This window comes from Lethenteron reissneri, unplaced genomic scaffold (genome assembly GCF_015708825.2).
Source record: "Lethenteron reissneri isolate LAM-NWPU_2019-01 unplaced genomic scaffold, ASM1570882v1 scaffold_1436, whole genome shotgun sequence".
NCBI classification, from domain to species: Eukaryota; Metazoa; Chordata; class Hyperoartia; order Petromyzontiformes; family Petromyzontidae; genus Lethenteron; species Lethenteron reissneri.
The window spans coordinates 20,121-42,517 of NW_026891153.1; the positions used below are offsets into that span (position 1 = coordinate 20,121).

At 49.5% G+C, this 22,397-nt stretch overlaps 2 protein-coding genes and 1 long non-coding RNA gene across 3 annotated transcripts; all 3 read left to right on the forward strand.

Moving 5' to 3' along the window:
• Nucleotides 1-132: 132 nt before the first annotated feature.
• LOC133362329 (uncharacterized) lies at nt 133-7,888 on the forward strand. Its single transcript, XR_009757486.1, has 3 exons — nt 133-177; nt 1,616-1,783; nt 6,839-7,888. It is a non-coding gene; the product is annotated as an uncharacterized LOC133362329 (long non-coding RNA).
• A 5,744-nt stretch (nt 7,889-13,632) lies between these two features.
• On the forward strand, nt 13,633-17,622 carry LOC133362327 (bromodomain-containing protein DDB_G0280777-like). Its single transcript, XM_061581257.1, has 2 exons — nt 13,633-14,824; nt 15,776-17,622. The coding sequence occupies exons 1-2, from the start codon at nt 13,817-13,819 to the stop codon at nt 15,815-15,817; spliced, it is 1,050 nt and encodes a 349-aa protein (XP_061437241.1). The 5' UTR covers nt 13,633-13,816; the 3' UTR covers nt 15,818-17,622.
• A 2,858-nt stretch (nt 17,623-20,480) lies between these two features.
• LOC133362332 (insulin-like growth factor-binding protein 5) lies at nt 20,481-22,169 on the forward strand. The gene is made up of 2 exons (XM_061581261.1): nt 20,481-20,595; nt 22,044-22,169. Exons 1-2 carry the CDS (start codon nt 20,494-20,496, stop codon nt 22,167-22,169), a joined length of 228 nt encoding a protein of 75 aa, XP_061437245.1. The 5' UTR covers nt 20,481-20,493.
• Nucleotides 22,170-22,397: the final 228 nt, after the last annotated feature.

A 22,397-nucleotide genomic window follows, 5' to 3' on the forward strand; every position in this document is an offset into this window, starting at 1 on the left:
AGCTCTGTGGTATCCTCTTCCGCGGGCCGTTGCCTTGACACTAAGGGGTCGTCGCGTCGCGCTGCTGCACTGTGGGAGATCCGAACGGAGTTTCTGTCACGTGACGCCCAGAGCACGATGGGATGCAGGGGGCGGAAGAGGGGTTGAAGGCAATCGGCAGATATGAAATATAATGAAGTAAATGTAATAAAATATAATGAAGTAAATGTAATAAAATATAATGAAGTAAATGTAATGAAATATAATGAAGTAAATGTAATAAAATATAATGAAGTAAATGTAATGAAATATAATGAAGTAAATGTAATGAAATATAATGAAGTAAATGTAATGAAATATAATGAAGTAAATGTAATAAAATATAATGAAGTAAATGTAATGAAATATAATGAAGTAAATGTAATAAAATATAATGAAGTAAATGTAATGAAATATAATGAAGTAAATGTAATAAAATATAATGAAGTAAATGTAATGAAATATAATGACACATAGTAGAACGTAGAATTATTTTTGTAAACGGTTGGAGGAAATGAAATATATTTCGAAACGTGCCGTGGTGTTCACGAGGACGCTCCTGAAACAGACCGTTGAGACTCGGCGAGGCTCTCCTGGGGAAGCCAAAAGAAATCGTCGTTATCATCGTAATAATATTAATTGTTATTCAGACGCAGGATGTCTGTACGAGTTCTATAGTCGCGTGTCGTAAAGCGGCTCTCCCGCTAGGCCGAGTGGAACCCGCAACCTTGACGCCGTCCCCCATCTACGGCGAATGTGCACGGCACGTGCCTCCTCCATGCAGTCACTGCCGTGGCATCGTCACGCAGAGGCGCGCTGCAAGGAATTCCCTGTGGGGCCGTCCATAAATGACGTCACGCACCTAGGGGAGGGGGGGGGTCAGATTTTTGTGACGATGTGTGACGAGGTGGGGGGGTTGAGAAATGTGACGTCACGTAAAAATGCGCAACTTTAAATAAATATAGAATTGTTATAACAACGCTAATTGTTATACCAACACTCCGACAACATCAGAGTGCAGCGCCACATTAAATACGCACTTCAATGACAATAGTTTAAATCGATTTGAAGCGTGTTTTATTTTCAAAATTGAAATATGTTTTGTGACATCATATTTGAGGGGGGGGGGGGTTCTGACTTTTTGTGACGCCGTGTGACGAGAGGGGGGGTCAAAAATCGCCCAAAATCGCGTGACGTCATTTATGGACGGCCCCTGTGCACGCTCTGACCCCCGGTGGGCGTTCGCCCAACATCTCCTCCTCCTCCGCTCGAGCCGCGGACGAAGTCGTCGGACGCTGCGATTGGTGAACGCTTCCGCAACTGCCGATTTAGAAACGAACAACAACAACAAACTCCTCGGCACATTCGACAATAACACTGTGGCCCTGAAAGGCAAATTATTGTTTTACGTAGATAGACGTTTCGGCCAATGACCCTTGTGCATAGGCCAAGTGGAGAGGTTAGAGGATACGACGAGTTAGAGACGACACCTGATTACACCCTGGGGTATGACAAGAATTACATGAGAATGCTTTACGATTAATTGGCACACGAATGTATGTGTATTACTGCGGGCATGCTTGGTGGTTCGCGTCAGATATTACAGCAATCCCCATCGTTGTGCTGCACTTCTATGCTCCCCTACGTCTACGCTCTCCGCACTGACCGGCGCGGTGAAGTATGGTCAGACGAACCCAACTCGACTCGAACGGGCTTGGCGAGACCCTCATCCAGCAGCGGATTGACCAAAGGAGCTGCACATTTGGTACATTGCTGGACACGCGCGCGCGCGGCGTCTCGGTCTTGACCCGACTCGGCGTGGACGTGTTTGCCGATCACGAGGTGCGTGCGGCGCGTTCACGGGATGAGCTTGCGGCCGAACGGAAGAGATTGAGGCAATGCGCTTTAGTCGCGAGCGCTGAAGGTTCGGGGACACGCTTCTCTTACATCAGGGGTCTCAAACTCGCGGCCCGCGGGCCAATTGCGGCCCTCGGGACGATATTTTGTGGCCCCCACCTTAATATGAAAGTTTAATGTTAGTGTGGCCCGCGAGTTTTATATTGTAGCAACCCCGCTGTTAGCTGCTGTGTGGGACAATGTTATGATGTTCTGGTTTCCTACTGTGCCTGTCCAGTGAATGCGGCATGCATGTGAGTGACATGGGGGGCGGGGTCGTGGGTGTGTGTGTGTTTGTGTACGTGTGAGAGTGAGTGAGAGAGAGAGCCGGGAGAGAAAAGAGTGGCTTTGGATGCGCGGAGAGCAGGAGGGTGAAATTCATAGTTTTCCGCCCTCTTTCGCGCAGGTCATGATGTATCCAGTGCTTTATTTGTAAATCACAAGGTGCCGGAACACTAAGTACATATGACAGCGCACAGGTCCCGGAACGCACATAAAACGACGCTTAAAACAGCACACACATGCCACTTACAATGCAGTGGGACTTATTTAGGCTATACTGCAGTGACGGTATCAGTCTTTGTGTCAATAAAGTGGCATCTTGAGCAAAGGCGACTTCTGTGTCCAGCGGAGAAAACGAACGGAACACACACACACACCATTTGTTAAATTGAAGGCAAATTCAAGGGACACCACGGCTCCTTTACGCACACGCTGCACTGTGAGGTTTTGGGAGCTTCTTTACGCAGATGGATTATTCTAAACCGCAGCAGTTTATAACACGCCATTGAGCTAATATCTACATTTTACAGTCTGGGCTGTTTTACATTATTATTTACACCTGATATGTGTGGATGAATTTTAATGATTTAAATTCCCTCATCCTCTGGTGGTGACATTTACGCACCGAGCCACAGACTGTACATGACGATGTGCATAATTATTTTGGTTCATCTTAGAAGTCTGCAGATTATCTTGTTATTGCGTGGCCACAAATTAGTAATTCATCCACCGATGTCAACTGGGGCTCCGTAATTTTCTAGTGATTACATTATATTGTTATATTTTATTTTAATCATTTCTTAAAAAACTTTTTTAATATTCATTTTTTTCTCGATACGAGAGGTACCGGATCTGCTCAAATAAGTCCCGGAACGCAGGCAAGCCAACACGCCGGCACAAAGTAAGCACAAAAATGTATAGAAAAATGTGATGATGTGACTGAAGGCAGTGAAAGCCCCGACAGTGGCCAGCAGCATTTGAACCCCGTGGTCACACAATGACGCTGCCTCATAGAGTCCTCTGCTCTCCCTCTTTCGGCTCTCCACTGTGCGCGCATCGGAGCGCGTCAAAGCGCAGATCCACAGCTCACACGGCTCAGATCCCCGTGCTTAGAACAGAGAAGCGTGTATAGTAGCAGCCGCTACAGCTATGTCTGCCTGTGACTGGGGTGTGGGGACGAAATCTGATGGGAACGCATTACCCCCCCGCCCCCATAATCTACGCACCTGTTGTTACCGTAAAAAGCGGAAATGACGTGCATTTGCGGAAATTACGTCTCCGTGCGTCGCTGGTTGGCTAAACACTTGACTGAAACTTTATTGCGTGAGCGACAGCAAGTGGAATGAATATAGATCTTGTCACACAGCCCCAATCATGTCTTTTTCAAAGCCTGCAGTGAAGAGAAAGGTTGGTGACGAGCACAGACAATTTCAGGAAAAGTGGGAGATGCAATATTTATTTGTTGAGCACATGAGCAACCCGACGTGTCTTATTTGTACAGAAAAAGTTGCGGTGCACAAGGAATACAACCTCAAACGTCATTACTCAACTAGACATGCTGAGGAGTATGCAAAATACCAGGGAGATGAGAGAGCCAACTGGGTTGCCAATCTTAAAACATGTCTACTGAGGCAACAAAATGTATTCAAGAAAGCAACCAAAGAGAATAATGCAGCAGTCGAAGTAAGCTACGTGGTTAGTGAGATGATTGCTAAGGCAGGAAAGCCATTCACAGAAGGCGAGTTTATCAAAAAGTGCATCTTACAGGCTGCAAGTATAGTCTGTCCAGAAAAGAAAGGTCAGTTTAGCAACATCAGCCTTTCTGCTAACACGTGGCAGAGCGCATTTCAGACCTGTCAAGTGACATTTATGATCAACTGCGTGAGAAAGCCAAATTTTTCAATGCATACTCAGTCGCTCTTGACGAGAGTTCAGACATCACTGACACTGCCCAGCTCACAATATATGTCCGTGGTGTTGATGACAATTTTGAAGTGATGGAGGAGTTGCTCACAGTAATTCCAATGCATGGCCACACCACCGCTCGGGAGATATTTTGCCAGCTGTGTGATGCCATTGTGAATGCCGGTTTGCCATGGAAGAAGTTTGTTGGAATAACAACCGACGGAGCGCCATCAATGACAGGGAGGAAAAATGGACTGGTGGCACTTGTTCAAAGAAAACTAGAAGAGGAGGGTGTGGAGGAGGCCATGGCTCTGCACTGCATCATCCATCAGCAGGCCCTTTGCAGCAAATGCCTAAAGTTTGACAATGTGATGTCTGTTGTTGTGAAATGCATCAACCAAATAAGATCCAGGGGCTTAAAGCACCGGATGTTCCGTACTTTTTTTAGAGGAAATGGAGTCAGAATATGAGGATGTGCTCTACTTCACCGAGGTACGTTGGCTCAGCAGGGGAAACGTCTTGAAGAGATTTTTTGAGTTGAGAGCAGAAGTGAAAGCCTTCATGGAGAAGGATGGGGTGGCTGTTCCTGTGCTAAGTGATCCCAAATGGTTCATGGACTTCGCTTTTCTTGTTGACATCACGCATGAGCTGAATGTACTGAACAAGAAGTTACAAGGCCAGGGGCAGCTCGTCAGTGCTGCCTATGACAACGTGAGAGCATTCTCCACAAAACTTGTGTTATGGAAAGCCCAGCTCTCTCAGACAAACCTTTGCCATTTCCCAGCATGCAAGGCATGCTGGGAAATGGCAATGTGCACTAATCAGTGCACATTATCAGAGTTATGTTCTTTTGTTTGTATTATGACTGCAGGCATTGCGGTCTATGCAAACATGACTCCTTGCAAAAAGGTGTCAGTTTTGTTGCCAGATAGAAGGGTAAAGAACCAATTATCATATTTTTACTGGCAAATGAGGTCCCCATAGTGTAGATGCTTGCCCCGAGCTCTCATACTCTGATGGTGCATTGTCCTTGAGTTGTGCGCCTTTTGGCGTCATCTGGTCCAACCCATATGAGACTAGGCTCGAAGGAAAGCTGTCTCGGGTGTGGACCAATCAACTTCAAGGACAGTGCACATTATCAGAGTTATGTTCTTTTGTTTGTATTATGACTGCAGGCATTGCGGTCTATGCAAACATGACTCCTTGCAAAAAGGTGTCAGTTTTGTTGCCAGATAGAAGGGTAAAGAACCAATTATCGAAGATGATGATGTCACGCACTTTTTTCTCTTACTCCAAAATATCATTGTTGCTCTTCAACAATCTTTCACGTGGTGAGCCGCTTCGTAGAGCTGCTCGCGCTTGTGGCCGGGACGCTTCTGTGAGAGAAGCTGATGGTTTAGTGGGCCTTGCCTGGTAAGATAAACATCAACTTCAAGGAAGGTGCATACATTATCAGAGTTGTGTTTTTTGTTTGCATTCCGACTGCAGGTATTGTGGTCAATGCAAACATGGCTCCTCGTAAAAAAAGGTGTCAGTTTTGTTGCCAGATAAAAGGGTAAAAAATACAATTAACAAGAAAAAAATGGTTTAGGTTTTTTTTGTTTATTTAAAAAAAAAACTTTTTACCTTCCCTACACTTTGCGCTCCTATTGTGTTTTTGTATTGTTTGTTGTTGTGAAATGTGAACGACCTCACCTGGCATACAGGAGGTCTCCCCGTGGTCGCGTGGCTTTTTTTCCAGGTTCTCCGATTTTCCCCTCCACATTTACAAACACGCTCTCAGAGTGTTTGGCTACTATACATGTCCACATGATAGGCTACTTGGTTGAGCTGTCATTTGTGGCCAGTACACTTCTGAACAAGAGCTATACAGCTCAGTGGGCCTCACCTGGTAAAATAAAAATAAAAAGTTAATAGTACTGGACATCTGTGAAAAACAGCTTCATATCTCATCGGATTCCTCCAGTATCAATACATCTTCTCATTCTCTATAAATGGGCGCACCGTTTCATTGCTCGCCTGCTTGTGTGTGCTGCGGTCAAGTTGCGGGTGTATTCCCACCATCCTCCAAGACGCCGTGTACAGCGGTCACCCTCTGTAGAACTCCCACCAGAGCTCCTTCTGCCTGCAGTGACATGACTTCTTCTCTTTCCCACGTGTCTCGCTGCATTTCTTCTGGCGGTTGCTCTCATTCCCAGTCCACGTGTAGCGGCATCAATGCCAATCACCTGATTGGTCACCCCACCCGTTCAAGCCAACTGTTTTGACCAATCTGCAATGAGCCCACTGATGAACGTAGATCTCAGACACGACGCAGGGTTGAGTCGGTGGGAGACTGCCGGGGACTGCCAGGCTTGGCTACGAGGTGGTCAGGAGATGGCAGTGTAGCCATGGATTCTTGACTCTATCAGTGTGGAGCTTTTGAGTGCTCCCCCCCCCCCCCCTCTTATGTAAATGCTGTTTAATGTTTACAATAATATTGTGTTCGTGTCAGATGTTTTGAGCCCTCGTTTTCACGTTCACATTCTTGTTTTTGTGGCATTGAGACTTCATCGGCCACAATCATTCCACTTCCGGACGAAGACCTCCCCGCGCAATCGCCATCTCTCACGATCCACCGCAGGAGCCGTACACCTCGTCACGAGAGACGAACACCAAGCCACGCTCACTTGAGCAGGAGGACCACTTTAGACTCTTGACGATGCCCAATTGTCTTCGATGTGTTCATTTGTTACAGGCGATTGAGATCTCAAGAAAAAACACGTTGACAGCAAAGATCAAACAAGGGAAGATGGTCTCTGCATCACCTTCCATCAAGCTTCCTGCAAAACGGCGACACTCACCCTTTGACTGGTTTGAGGGTCCAGATGTCGACACCACTTCTGAATCTGAGGATTAAAAGAGAATCGGAGTTTGTTTTGAGGGACGTTGTTTTACGTTCCATTGTTCTTGGCGAAATGGTAGCCAGGGTGGAGACTTTTAGCCACCGCAGTTCAAATGTTTTGGGTGTTCAGTTTTAAGTCGCTGATTTTCATCAATTTTCAGAGAGGAGGTGGGGGGGTGGACACTTTCGCCGTTAACACTGGTCAACAACAACAACACAACATGTTTTTCTGGCCTGGACTTTTGCAGCTGTTCTAGACTAATTTCAGGGTGCCGATTCCAAATCTGATCTCAGATTTGCTCAATCACATCTCATTTTTAAATCCTTTATATTAAGTTCGCTTGCTTGCTTAGGACCGTGCAAATCTTTCGGTCGTTTTTTAACCCACTTCCCGTGATCCAATCGAGCTGACATTTTGTACACAGACTCGTTGTGCGTGACAATGCATTTTCCTGAAAAAAACATTTCCTAAATTTTACACTGTTTAGGGAAATTTTTAAATATTTAATTACCAATTGTTTAATGGTGGCAGACAATCATCTGACCCATAGGTGGCAGCCATCTCAAGCCAGAGGACGAGAGGACTCTAGCCGCCCCGATGCCACGCATATAAAGGATTTATAGTGAAAAACTTTGTTTTTACGGGTTAATTTTTTATGCTATCGGCATACCCCATTTTCATTGATTTTACCCGAAATTAACTCTGTCACTTATGATAGCAAGTTGTTGCGAGTCAGTGACTGCTTTAGTGTTAAAATACGGTGCTGTATTTTTAGGATAGTGTGTTTATAATATCATTTTATGTAGATATCCACATTAATTTAATATTTTTCTTCTGCAGTTTTTATTGAAAATGCAATCTTTGATAGCTCAAAAACATTTTGATTGCATTTTGATTGTAAAGTGAACGTTCGTTGTTTCTGTTCGTTGCGTGTTCGCTCAAAATTAAAGCGCTTAAAATGGCAAGCAATTCCGTGCTTTTTTTGTATTCAACGTAAGGAAATACACTCGGAAAAGTTGTGAGTTTGCGAAACCCGTCGCGGGTACCAACTCAGCCCCTTCACCCATTGTGAACATCATCGCCACTGTCGGAGGTCAATCGTGGTTCCGTCCTAATAGCTTCAATAAGTAAACCCGTAAAAACAACGTTTTTCACTATAAATCCTTTATATGCGTGGCGGCTAGAGTCCTCTCGTCCTCTGGCTTGAGATGGCTGCCACCTATGGGTCAGATGATTGTCTGCAGTATTAAACAATTGGTAATTAAATATTTAATTTGTTTTCCCTAAAAGGTGTAACATTTTGGAATTTTTTTTCACGAACATTAATTGTCACGCACAACGAGTCTGTGTGCAAAATGTCAGCTCGATTGGATCACGGGAAGTGGGTTAAAAAACGACCGAAAGGTTTGCACGGTCGTAAGCGCGCAAGCAAGCGAACTTAATATAAAGGATTTAAAAAGCCGAAGAGTCTTCGCCAACATTGTCAACGCGCGCCCGGAATCTTCTACAGGTGCAGGTCTCCAGAGGCCGGAGGCAGCACGTTCTCCTGTGCTGTTGTTGCAAAGTCTCAGAAGTGTTCACTTGTTTCTGAAGCACTCCCCCCCCCTGTATTCACAACAGCATAAGAGAGACGGGGGAGGATGACTGTGCGTGTACATGCACGCTATTGAGTGGCAAACTTTCACGCGACTGGCAAAAAACCAGGACTTGCCAAGTCACGTTTCTGCGAAGACTTGGAGATATCCCACGGGAGCCGACCTCCATAAGAAGATGATCTTGGGGGGGGGGGGGGGGGGAACCAGTACGGGTGGCAAACTCGCGTCGTAAAGAATTACAAATGATAACTGTGGCAATCTACTGATATCAATTTAATGAAATGAAATGCATCAATGCAGGGATATTACATCAAAGCAAGGACAGGTGGCAACCTCGCGTCTTAAAACAAAAATACTGTAAAAATCACACTCGTTTTGAAAATATAGTGGCGTCACTTAAATTAAATTCGATATGACGTCAGCGCGGGGGAGTCGTGACATCGGTTCACGGTGACCTTGGCGTCTTTGTTCGTTTTGCTCACTAGACGGGATTCGAAGCCGTGTCCTTCACGTGTCAAGGGTGACCCACCCTTCCTGTCCTGTCCCCTCGGCAATGCCGCCTCCACAGGGACAACCAACCCCTCTATCCCTAATGAACATCTGTTGCATCACCCAATTCCCTGACCCCCACCCCTGCCCCCAGATTGTGCCCGATGTAGTACAGGGACTACCTCTACTTACAAACATTCGACTTGGGAACTTTCAGAGATACGTACAAACCTGTCCGTATGTCCCGTTACCGCAGTTCAACGATGCGATTGCCCATCACAAGTTGATTTGTGCAGAGATGAAGAGAACAACTGTGCAGACATCTCTTAGTAGGTATTTCAAGAGAATAGAGAGGAAACACGTGCCAAAGGGAATTAGCATCTACATCTGCAGAACGTGAAGAATCAGTGGCATCTACATCTACAAAACGTGAAGAACCAGTGGCATCTACATCTGCAGAACGTGAAGAACCAGTGGCATCTACATCTGCAGAACGTGAAGAACCAGTGGCATCTACATCTGCAGAACGTGAAGAACCAGTGGCTTCTACATCTGCAGAACGTGAAGAACCAGTGGCATCTACATCTGCAGAACGTGAAGAACCAGTGGCTTCTACATCTGCAGAACGTGAAGAACCAGTGGCATCTACATCTGCAGAACGTGAAGAACCAGTGGCATCTACATCTGCAGAACGTGAAGAACCAGTGGCTTCTACATCTGCAGAACGTGAAGAACCAGTGGCATCTACATCTGCAGAACGTGAAGAACCAGTGGCATCTACATCTGCAGAACGTGAAGAACCAGTGGCATTTACATCTGCAGAACGTGAAGAACCAGTTGCATCTACATCTGTAGAACGTGAAGAACCAGTGGCATTTACATCTACAGAATGTGAAGAACCAGTGGCATCTACAGCTCTCTCCCTCCCTGCCCTTTTGTCTCTCCCCCTTTCTGCCCCCCCGTCTCTCTCCCTCCCTGCCCCCCTCTCCCTCCCTGCCCCCCTCTCTCTCCCCCTCTCTGCCCCCCTCTCTGCCCCCCCGTCTCTCCCCCTCTCTGTCCCCCCGTCTCTCTCCCTCCCTGCCCCCCTCTCCCTCTCTGCCCCCCCATCTCTCCCCCTCTCTGCCCCCCCATCTCTCCCCCTCTCTGCCCCCCCGTCTCTCTCCCTCCCTGTCCCCCTCTCTCTCCCCCTCTCTGCCCCCCCGTCTCTCTCCCTCCCTGTCCCCCTCTCTCTCCCCCTCTCTGCCCCCCCGTCTCTCTCCCTCCCTGCCCCCCTCTCCCTCTCTGCCCCCCCATCTCTCCCCCTCTCTGTCCCCCCATCTCCCTCCCTCCCTGGGCCCCCGTCTCTCTCCCTCCCTGCCTCCCCGTCTCTCTCCCTCCTTCCCAACTGAATCCCCCTAACCTCTCGCTTATAAATCGACGAAGGCTCGGCGCCCTCTGATGTCTCTCTCTCTCTTCCTGTCTTCCCCTCGCCTCCCCTTCTCTTTGCCGATCTCTCGCGACGTCTCTGCCCCTCCCCTCATCTCGCCCCGTCTCTCTCGCTCCGTCCGAACCGGACCCCCCTAGCCTCTGCCTCAAGAACCGTTGAATGAAATTCCTCTGATGGCTGTCTCTCTCTCTCTCTTGCCGCGCTCCCCACGCCGCCTCGTCTCTGCGTCTCTCGCTCGCCGCGTCTCTGGCCCTCGACTGTTGCTGCGCCGTCTCTCTCTCCCCTCTTCCCCTCCCGCTCCCCGACTCCGCCCCGGTTCCGTGCCCCTCAGGCCGAGCTCCTGCCCCTCGCTGACCTTCATCTGCCCCCCCCCCCCTTCGCTCCCCTCCCTCACGAGACCTCCCACGCACAATTCCTTGGTCCCATCCCTCTCTCGCCTCGCTCCCGCACTTCTTCATGGAAGCTCTTCGTGGGACGCGTCTTCTCCGGGCGCCGTTCGGCCTCCTGCACGCACCTCCTGCACGCACCTCCTGCACGCACCTTGTGCACCGCCACTGCCAAAGACAAAGATCCCCCGTATAGCCTCTAACAGACTGTCGGGGGCAAGTGCTGTTAGCGAGTAGCAGCACTTATCAAGGCCGGCACTGTGGCACACGGGGGGGGTGGGTCACCACGATGCTTGTGCACACACCACACACACACAGTCACACAAACACAGTCACACAACACACACAGTCACACACAGTCACACACACAGTCACACCACACACACCCCACACACAGTCACACACCACACACAGTCACACAAACACAGTCACACACCACACACAGTCACACACCACACACAGTCACACACCACACACAGTCACACACCACACACAGTCACACACCACACACAGTCACACACCACACACAGTCACACATCACACACACACAAAGATCCCCCGTATAGCCTGAACAGACTGTAGGGGCAAGTGCTGTTAGCGAGCACCTATGAAGGCCGGAACGGTACACGAGGGGGTGGGTGGCCAGCACCACGCCCGACCGCCTTTGTCTCCCTAGTGGCGATGTTTACACACCGCACCAGGTACTCATTTAAGGCTGAGTCGACCTAGGGGAGGCCCAGGACCGGTTCAGATAATCGTCACTGGTGTTAGCCGTGAGCGGGAATCGAACCCGGGTCGCCAGGTTCATAGCGCAGCGCGCTAACCGCTACACTACCGCTCCCCACACACAGTCACACAAACACAGTCACACACACCACACACAGTCACACACCACACACACCCCACAAACAGTAACACACCACACACAGTCACACACAGTCACACACACCACACACAGTCACACACCCCACACACACACCACACAGTCACACACACCACACACAGTCACACACCACACACACCACATACAGTCACACACCACACACACCACAGACACACCACACACAGTCACACACCACACACACCACATACAGTCACACACCACACACACCACACACAGTCACACACAGTCACACACACCACACACACCACACCTTGGAATGAATTGTGCACGTGTACTGCAGCTGCTGATGATGCTGCTACTGCAGCTGCTGCTGGAGAGACGTCGCTGCACCTTCGAAAGAGGCTGCTGCAACTTGCTGAATCCGCCCCCTGATGAGCTGCACTACTGCAAGTTCAAGTTCAAGTATTAGGTATAGAGCCCTGTGAGCCATTCGGCTCTTGAATCGGGTGCAACCGCAACAAACAAAAACATCTTAAAGTGAATATGTGACTGAGTGCAAACAGAAAATCCAAGAAAAGACAGCAAAATATTGCAGGAAAAAAATCACAGTTACACCAACTCTGTGTGCAAAAATCCCAGCAGACAACAAATCGATTAACGAATGAAATCGGCTAACCCTCGATATATTATTGGTTCTTTCTGTTATAAAGTCACGTAAATAGAAAAAAATTATAATAAAATATTGAAAAAATGGCGGGTTTTGCTTTTATTATTTTCCATTTTTTTTCTTATTTTTTATTTTCCATCGACGCGATTTTACCAAAAGAACCAAGAATATGAATTCCTGCAGTCACTAAAGTTTTAAGTCAAAATTGATCCGCTAACCCGTCAAGGCAAGTGACCTGTTAATCAATTGCTGTTATAACCGTACCGGCTTCAAGTAGCAGCAGCAGCAGCAGAGAGACACGTGGCTCCACTGCAGCTCCCACGTGACAGCGTCTGGCCACGCCCAGCGCGGGTCACGTGTCAGGAAGGGGCGGAGCTTAAGCACCACGTGGGCAGAGCCCCCAGGTGTCATTGGCTGTCTGCGTGGTGTCGTCTGTGGGTCTCTGTGTGGTGAGTCAAGTTCATGTATTAGGTAGAGCCCTGTGAGCCATGCGGTTCTTGAATCGGGTGCAAACTGAAAAAACAAAAAAACATCTTAAAGTGACTATGTGCAAACTGAAAACACAAACAAAAAACTAAAACATGAACAAAAAACATCTTAAAGTGACTATGTGCAAACTGAAAAAACAAACAAAAAACAAAAACATGAACAAAAAACATCTTGTAGTGAATATGTGACTGAGTGCAAACAGAAAATCCGAGAAAAGACAGCAAAACATTGCAGAAAAAAGTCACCGTGTACACCAACACTGTGTGCAAGAATCCCTGTGGGATGCAAGTCAAACAACCAACAACAACAACCACAAGACAACTTAGATAGTCGATGGGTCTCTATCAGTAATTCTACATTTGAAGCTTTCGTGACTGCCAGGAGTAGGTTTTTTCGGTAAAGTCACGTAGGTAAAAATACAAAATATAAATAATATAAATAAAATAATAAATCACGACGTTTCAGAGGCAACACAAGCTTCCTTCATCAGGTGTAAAAAGGCACACAAAAAAACTGTACGTCGTGATTTATTATTTATTTCTATTATTATTTACATTATTTTATTATTATTTATCTCTACTGTAGTCTACGGGTCTCTGTGACCCCCCCCCCGTGCGGATCGTGAATCGAGGTCAGAATCGACCGACGGCTTGCAATCGAAGTCGATTCTAACGTAATCGCATGGAGGAATCGATCCACGGATCGATCCGACGACATCACCGTTAACCAAATCGCAATGGAGGTAGAAGCCAACAGCTTCCATCGAGTCGCGAAGTCGTCACCTCCTCTACCTCCTCCTCTACCTCCCCCTCTACCTCCTCCACCTCCTCTACCTCCTCAATTGCCTCGCGACATCAACAACCCTCCCACAGCAGCAGCGGCAGCGGAATCAGCAACAACGAAGTCAACACCCGCCACTGAGGCCTACACCGCCATGCAGCCTGCGGTCTCTGCCCAAGCCGCGTCGCATTCTGCGGGGGAGATTCAGGCGAGGGGCGGTGGCTGCGGCGAGGAGGAGGAGGAGGAGGATGAAGCGATGCAGTTGCTGACCATCGTAACCGGCGATCTCATCTCCGGCTACGTGGCTCACCTGACGCAGCAGACGGAGCAGCAGCAGCAGCCTGTGCAGCAGCAGCAGCAGGGGCTGCAGCAGGGGCTGCAGCAGCAGCTGCAGCAGCAGCTTCAGCAGTTGCAGGAGCAGCTCCCGGCGGTGCAGCAACATCTCCTGCTGTCGCAGCAGCAGCAGCAGCAGTGGATGGAGAAGCTCTGGCAGCAGCAATTCCAGCACATGCAGCAGGTGCAGGAGCAGCTCCAGCAGGTGCAGCGGCAACAGGAGCTTGTGCAGCAGCTGCAGCAGCAGGAGCAGCTCCTGGATGTGCAGCAGCAGCAGCAGCTGCTGCAGGAGCTGCAGAAGAAGTATCAGCTCCAGGAGGTGCAGCTGATGCGTCGGTTCAAGCAGCTGCACCAAATGCAGCAGGAGCATTTCCAGCAGTTGCAGCAGTTCAAGGAGTGGCAGGAGCTGCAGCGGCAGGCGCGGAAAATCCAGCGGCAGCTCCGGGAGGTGCGCTCGCTGCTCCAGACCTCCCGGCGGCTCGTGCGGCTGCGTGTGGAGCTTCTGCAGGAGGCGCTCGACACCCGAGGAGACGCGTTGCTGGCGGAGTTCGAAGCCTCCATCCCAGACTTTGTGAGGCGCGCGGAGGAGCTGGCGAAGCAAGTGGACCCGCGCCGGCTGGTCGTGACCCTGGCCTGGCAGGTTCTCACCGCGGGGCCCATGAGCTGGGGCTGCGTGCTGTCCATGGTGGTGTTTTGCGCGCTGCTCGTCAAGAACCTGAGGGCCTCCGGTCGTCTGGGCGACTCGGAGGAGACTTGGCCCTTGACGGACGCGGTGGCCGCTGTGCTGTTGACCACACGCAAGACCTGGCTCATGGAACAGGGAGGCTGGGTGAGGGGTTACACACCGCTACCATCAACACCACTGCGCCGGAACAGCATGTTGGTAATTGAAAGCCCATGGGCTGCACAAAATCGAGCAGCCTCCTACCGTTGTTATTGAGTTGATCTCACCCATGTCCTCCAATCACTCCAGACCAGGTGCTAGCATCATGACCAACTCTGGCATTGAAGTCACCCAACAAGATGACTCTATCCCGAGGGGCCACTTTAGCCAGCACCTGTGACATGAGGTCATAGAAGGCATCTGACTCATCGGCCTTGCCTGCATCCCTCCACGGATGTTCGTCTTCGGTGGGGGCATAAGTAACCACGACCACCACTCCTCGCCTCTGGTTGATGGAAAGGCGAGCCCAAAGTTGTCTGGGGCTTACAGATTCCCACACCTCACCGCCACGCTCCCATGCCCCCTTCATTCTTTTATTCAGAAGAAGAGCCACTACCTGTTGTTTGGCAGTCTCCTGCCCCCAGTAGAGGACTGTCCACCCCTCATGATGTCAGGAGCCAGAGCCGGTCCACCGGACCTGAATGCCACAGAGATCCAGGCAGTACCTGTCCAGCTCCCGACAGAGGAGTGGCAGCCTCTCCTCAGCAGTGAGCGTTCGAACATTCCACACGTTCAACCAAAGTGTCTCACTACCCAGTGTCTCACAAGCATTGTCTCACTACCCAGTGTCTCACTACTCAGTATCTCACTACCCAGTGTCTCACTACCAGTGTCTCACTACTCAGTATCTCACTACCCAGTGACTCACTAGCGGTGTCTCACTACCCAGTGTCTCTGTACCAGTGTCTCGCTACCCAGTGTCTCTCTACCCAGTGTCTCTGTACCAGTGACTCACCACCAGTATCAGATCATAGAACAACGCCAAAAGGTGATGATGATGACGATGATGGTGGTGGTGGGGCTCTCTTTCCGTTCTGTTTCTGTGCTGCCACACAGGAGGGCTTCCTGCGAGCGTTCGGGCCGGGGACGCCCACCTAGGAGAGGAGCCGCAGACGCCGAGCTCCGATGGGCGGCGATTGTGGAGACAAGAAGAGAGAGACAGAGAGAGACAGAGAGAGAGACAGAGAGAGAGACAGAGCGAGACGGAGAGACAGAGACTTTTGACTTTTTACACAACTTTTATTGCCGCCAGGAGCAACAGCACTGGAGGCGATTCCGATATGAAATACAGTCACCAGCAAACAAACGAATAAACGCTGTAAATCCACACGCCGTGGCGCTAAATGCAGCGCAACACGAAAGAAAAGTCACGTGGTGGTTGTTGTTGTGGTGGTGGTTGTGGTGGTGGTGGTCATCTCGCACGCCACGGTGACGAGAGAGCGCCTCAGAAGAGAGAGAACGGCCATCACCAAGCCATGTCAATTTTTTACTTTTCTCTTTACAAAAATGAGGCTTCCATTAACGTGTGGTCCGACCTCTGTCAGGCGTTGAACAGTGAAATAGTACAAGTCGTTCGAAAGTGCATCGTAATATCTGCATCGTTAATATTTTTAAACTTGAGGGAATTAATTTTTTGGCAGTGGCAATGAGAGATGCAAACATTGAAATGGCTCAGGGTTTGAATCAGATGAAAATTCAGAGGAGTTAAAACGTGCTAACTACCAACCTAAATGTTCAAACAATTGTCGGGGGATACGTGTTGATTGTGTGCGTTTACACAATTTGACTTGAAGTCTTGAAAACTGGTTACACAGAAACAAAACTTACAGCCAAGAAATTGTGACGTGTTGTTTTAAATTGCCTGAATTTCTGTAAAACACTGTTTAAGTGACAATGTCAGACTGTTGTTGTCTTTGATCGTTCATAATGAATTTTGTGTGTTCAGCGTTACCGACGTAAGTCGTGATTTTTAAACGTAATCTTAACTTTTAATGGAACATAAATCTTAAGTAATAGAGCTCTGTGAAAATATATAGCTGGATACTCGCAGTCACCTCAAAAAAAGTAAGTTTCATGTTCCGACAAAAGGATTATTTTGAAAGTGTTCGTTTTTTTCGGTAAAGTCACGTAGGCAGAAAATAAAATAAAAGATAAAAAAATATATATTAAAAGATAATTGTTTTATTTATATTATCCATTAGTATTTCTACATCACGTAGGGAAAAATAAGAATAAAAAGAATAAAAACAATAGAAATAAAAGAAAATTTTATATCATTATTTTATTTTTTGTTTGTATTATTATTTATATAAATTGTATTTACTTATTTTATACCTACGTGACTTTACCAGAAAACACCTAAGAGTATGAATCCTTGCAGTCACGAAAGCGTCAAATCTAGAATGGATTATTTTTAAATCTGTTCTCTTAGTGTACTAAGCAACCAAAAACGATATCCTCAGGAACAGAGGATGAAGCTTTAGTCATGGAATGTCCCGTCGGGTCCTAAAGATTGTTGACCTGTGAGAACATCACGACGTCTTTTATCTTATAATCCTGTGGGAAGTCGACAACATGCACAACACAGCAACACTCACGACAAACATCGTTTAGTTCCTGTCGGCATTGGTCATGACGTATTTATATCGTGTACAAAGTCCTCTTCAAAGATCTCTGGCCAACGTGAAAGAGTCAAAATTACCCCTCCCCCCCCCCCGCCTCTCGTGGTGCCCCATCTGCCAGCGGTGGCACGAGCAGGAATTGCAGGGCTGTGCCATCTACCTTTGACACAATGTCTGCCAATAATGGGGGGATCAATAAAAACACGGTGAGTGTTGACTGAGATTACATTATTGATGTGAAACTATCTGCAATAAATGACGTGCTGCGTCCCTTAAAACATTTGTGCCTTTTTTCTCTCGCCGTGCTTAAAGAACAATTTTCCTGGAGGCTTGTTGCATTTGTTTAAATCCATGTTTTATATGACACCCGTAGTGAATCCAACTGAGTCGGAAGACGTCTTGGGAGCAACGCTATTTCACCAACACAACACGACACGAGCTACACTTGGGTGTCGAATGCCCATCTATCCCACGCTACGGCACAACTAGACACGGCTCGCTATCCCGGCCCGGACCGCGAGCTGCTGGGTCCTGGAGCGCGTGGCTAGAGGCTTCTTCTCCCCGACGTGAATCTTCTTCACCGGCCACACGAACCCACGACCGCCTCACGGAGCCCCCCCCCCCACCCCCGTTATATCGGCCTGGGCTGGGCTGACTCCGGCCCTCGCCCCGCCCACCTCTTTCCCGAAGGATCCCGAGGGCTTCTCTATACCACGTGACCGCCCAGCGGCCCCCGTCCACCGGTGGCCCCCCTCCAATATCATCCGGTGACGTGTCGGCAGGTCAATCAGCGTATCATGCCCCAACGCAACCCTGGCTGGCTGACGCTCCCTCACCGGGAGCCCGCACCGCACACTGCACGCGGTGCCTCCGCACTGACCAGCGCTCACCGAAGCCCCGCTAGGGCTTGTACTACGCCCAGTGACTGCACGTAATGCCAACACATTATCCGCCGTAGCTTCTTAAGCCCGGCAGCACACGGTGACATTCACAGTCACTACATCACCCCCCTCTCTGTAGCCTCCAGCCGTCCCGGCTGCCAACTCCCCCGCAAGTAAGCAACCGACGTACAATTATACAGAACAACAAGCAGGTGCGCTCCAACAATAACAAGACAGCACGATAAATTACCCAAACCCAACTGTACAATATATACACCGAGAGAGAGAAAAAAAAACACAGCAGCGAGAGAAATGAACAACAACAATCGCGTCGTACAAGATCCCCACAATAAACATCTCCCACCCACAACGTGTAAACGACGCCCGTGAGCTCGATGGCGGAAAGGATCAGCCAAACGCTCGCCACGACTCACGAGCGCGCGACAAGCCACGGCGGTGTGGGAGCGTGCAACGCGCGGGGATCGTGAGAGTCGAGTCTTTGAGCGAGTCCGTGACGCCGGCCCTCCAGGCGGGTTGGGCTCATCTGCCCTGGAAGCAGAGGTCGTAAACGGGTTTTGATTCCGTACCCGTACCCGGCCGGGTATGGGTTCCCGTACGCCACCCGTACCCTACCCGAAATGAGTGACAAACGGTGACTCACCGGTGACTCTCAGCCTACCCGTACCCGGCCGCACCAGGGTCGCAAACGGGTACCCGTACCCGGCTAGGTACGAGTAGCCGGGTATCGGGTAGGGGACGGGTATCGGGTACCCGGTTGCGACCTCTGGGATGAAGCCATGTTGCAGGCGCGGGTGGGTTGATTCTAGGAACTTGAATTGTGAGAAGAGACAAGACGTTGGGAAATGAGTGACAAACGGTGACTCACCAGTGACTCACGGCCTACCCGTACCTGGCCACACCAGGGTCGCAAACGGCTACCCGTACCCGGCTGGGTACGGGTAGCTGGGTATCGGGTAGGGTACGGGTATCGGGTACCCGGTTGCGACCTCTGCCTGGAAGCTGACTCCCCACGAAGAGCAGTCGACCGGGTCGTCGTGTCCTTCACGTGCAGAGCACACGAAGCCGACAGAGCGGACGCACGCCCCGGCTCGCCACGCACAGCCCACACTCGGCCCCTGCGATACGGAGATGAGACAAACTCACATGGCGGTGCTCACCAGCGCAGCCCAATGAGTGCTCACCACCGCAGCCCAATGAGTGCTCACCAGCGCAGCCCAATCAGTGCTCACCACCGCAGCCCAATGAGTGCCCACCAGCGCAGCCCAATTAGTGACCATGGGCCGCATAGATGTCCTTGGTGGGCCGCATGTGGCCCGCGGGCCGTAGTTTGAGGACCCCCGGTCTAAAGGATCATTTACGGCCCTTCACCAAGTCACCACTCGACGGAAGCCTCCCCACGCGCGCGGTGTTAGTCACGGGGGGTTGGTTGACCATACTTCACCACGTGGTTTGGTGTCTGTTGGTAAAGGAGAGGCTTGGGGCAGGACCATGTGGTTACCACTGACGAGCGATGAACAGCTGCTGCCTTAACGCCTTTGAAGGAGGAACGGACGAGACATCCACTCTGCGTCTGAACAGACAATCGAGTGGATAGCAAATCTAAAGTTGCATCTTTCATCTCCTGTAATGGATCCATACGTTAGGAGGAAGGGATGAACCTAATTTCGTCAGGTTCATCACGTAGTGTGCTAACCACCGCGCCACCGCACCACCAAAATAACATAGGCTTATTGATTTGCAGAGTTACGTACTTTATTAATCTGTATATTTTTGGAAAAAAACGACATACATAGGCAAAGGTGCAGCCCTTCAATATCTAGCTCACGCCACGGCTGGCGAAAGGGCCTCCACTAAAGAGGGTGGTTTGGCCTCCTCTTCCATGCCGAATATAGATGTGCGTGCGTGTGTGTATATATACACGTTTTAAAACACATCAAGCGGGACGTTTATTTTAAAATGTGAGTCAACCGCTCTCTCAACAGTTGAGAGAGCGGCCTCTGTTACTGTACTTGGCATTACCAAAGGCAGGTACGGCCATCCTGTACTGAGACTTTGCATTCGGTGTGTGATCAGGGTACCCTCGGCATGTACCGGCTAATCACTTTATCTTCTTCTTCTGAACGCTTTGCTCGTTAGAGGTCACGTCGCAAACCGTCGCGCGCTGAGACACGGCGATGCTCGCAAGACGCTAACGGCCACGCGGTCACTTTGCCACGCGAAAACGCTTTTGCAGGGCCCGTGCAAAAGAAGGATGGAAGGCGTTATCAAGCTGTTTAAAGAAACGACTTTGCTTAACCCCAAAGGCATCTACATCCCGAACTGCGACCGCAAGGGCTTTTACAAAAGAAAGCAGGTAACTTGACGAGGACACCCTTCCCCTGGGAGCAGGAGGGCTCACGTGGTGTCTCTTGCGTTGAACTGTTGTTTAAAAGTCGACACCAAAGAAGGCCTCGCTGAGTTTTTGATGGAGGGTTGGTCCCGTGTTGAATGTTTAGATGGCAGCAGCAGAGCAGCATCGGCAGCAGCGGCATCATCACCTTCAGCAGCATCACCTTAGCCATTGACTTATCATCACCATCATCAGCATCGCCTTAATCATTGACTTATTATCAGAAGTAGTAGCTGCATGGCCATCTTTAGCAGCAGCAACATCATCATTAGCAGCAGGTTCAGCGACACAATTAGCATCATCACCAACCCTCAGCTACTCCCAGCTATGCACATATAAATAGAATTCTACATATCAATATATTTAGCCCATCGGCTTATTGGCTTTCCAAACCAATATTATCGAGCGGCATTTGTTTAAGCGCCTGGGTCTTATTTACACGTAAACACTGATTCATCGTGCACGTGTGTATGTTGAACGTCTGTCGCAACGTACGTAGCCAACTGAGCCAATCGGGAGGTGCGGTGGAAGGACATGAAACTCAACACGTTCATATCAGCCGCCAGTGGCTGATAGCGCCTGAATGTATTGAGGAGCGTGGCGCTACTGCAAACGTTGGCGCCAGTTCCCACCTCGACATAGTTGCTCGCACCTCTGAGTCGTCTCGCTGTTCAGGAGCGAGTGGATACCGTGCGGGCTACACGAGTTGACGAACAAAGAGCTCGACATGAGTTGACCTCCTTTGCCGGTACCAAAATATAAGAATAGGGGTTTTCCCCTTTTTTCTGGCAACAAAACTGAAACCTTTTTTTTTACAAGGAATCATGTCTGCATTAACCACAATTCTTGTGGTCAGAATGCAAACAAAAAGCGTAGTCTGATAATGTATGCATTGTCCTTGAAACTGATTGGTCCACACCAGAGACAGCTTTCTTTTCAAGCCTCGTCTGAAACGGTGCTAGACCAGAGGACGCCAAAAGGCGTACAGCCCAAAGACAATGCACTATCAGAGTAATGAGAGCTCGGGGTAAGCATCTACATCATGGGATCTCCTTTGCCAGTACCAAAATATAAGAATATTATCAGTGTGTTTTTTGTTTGCATTCTGACCACAAGTATTGTGGTTAATGCAGACATGATTCCTTGTAAAAAAAAGCTTTCAGTTTTGTTGCCAGAAAAAAGATGCCCAATGACCGGACGTATTTGTCAAGAGCACGCCGCGTGCAGTGCACAACAACAACAACAAACATCCTCGATTCCAACGACCGATTCGTCTTCGTCGAGCAAAAACATTCCAATTCAATGAACAAACGAGCAATCAAAGGGGAGAATGAGTGAGCGGGCACGGTTGCTTTAATTCCTCACGATGTCACCCCCCCCCCACCGTCTGTCTGCTCGGTGCCCGCGTGCAGTGCAACCCGTCGAAGGGCCGCAAGCGAGGCCTCTGCTGGTGCGTCGACCGCTACGGTGCCCACATCCCGGGCTCGGAGCACGTGGGCGGCAGCCAGAAATGCCTGGGCGTCGTCGAGAGGGACTGAAGAGGAGAGGGAGTTGTGGGGGTCGCTAGCCCCCGAAATCCCTCCCTCGATAATGCTAACGGCCGGGCTAGCATCATCAATCGCCCCCCCGCTGCTAAGCGAACCGCTGCTAAGTTCCTCACCCATGGTGTGGGAGCCGTCGCCCGAGGGTTCCACTCCACCGCGGGTCCGCGTAGCAGGCATGGTTAATTACGTACGCGCACACCCACACACACAGCTCTGTACGGC

Bases quoted from the DNA above. Each gene is read 5' to 3' on its own strand.
- LOC133362327 (XM_061581257.1), top strand. From the start codon at position 13,817: ATGCAGCCTGCGGTCTCTGCCCAAGCCGCGTCGCATTCTGCGGGGGAG. The intron at 14,825-15,775 runs GTGAGGGGTTAC...GCTGCCACACAG, and splicing joins TCATGGAACAGGGAGGCTGG to GAGGGCTTCCTGCGAGCGTT.
- LOC133362332 (XM_061581261.1), top strand. From the start codon at position 20,494: ATGGAAGGCGTTATCAAGCTGTTTAAAGAAACGACTTTGCTTAACCCC. The intron at 20,596-22,043 runs GTAACTTGACGA...GCCCGCGTGCAG, and splicing joins GCTTTTACAAAAGAAAGCAG to TGCAACCCGTCGAAGGGCCG.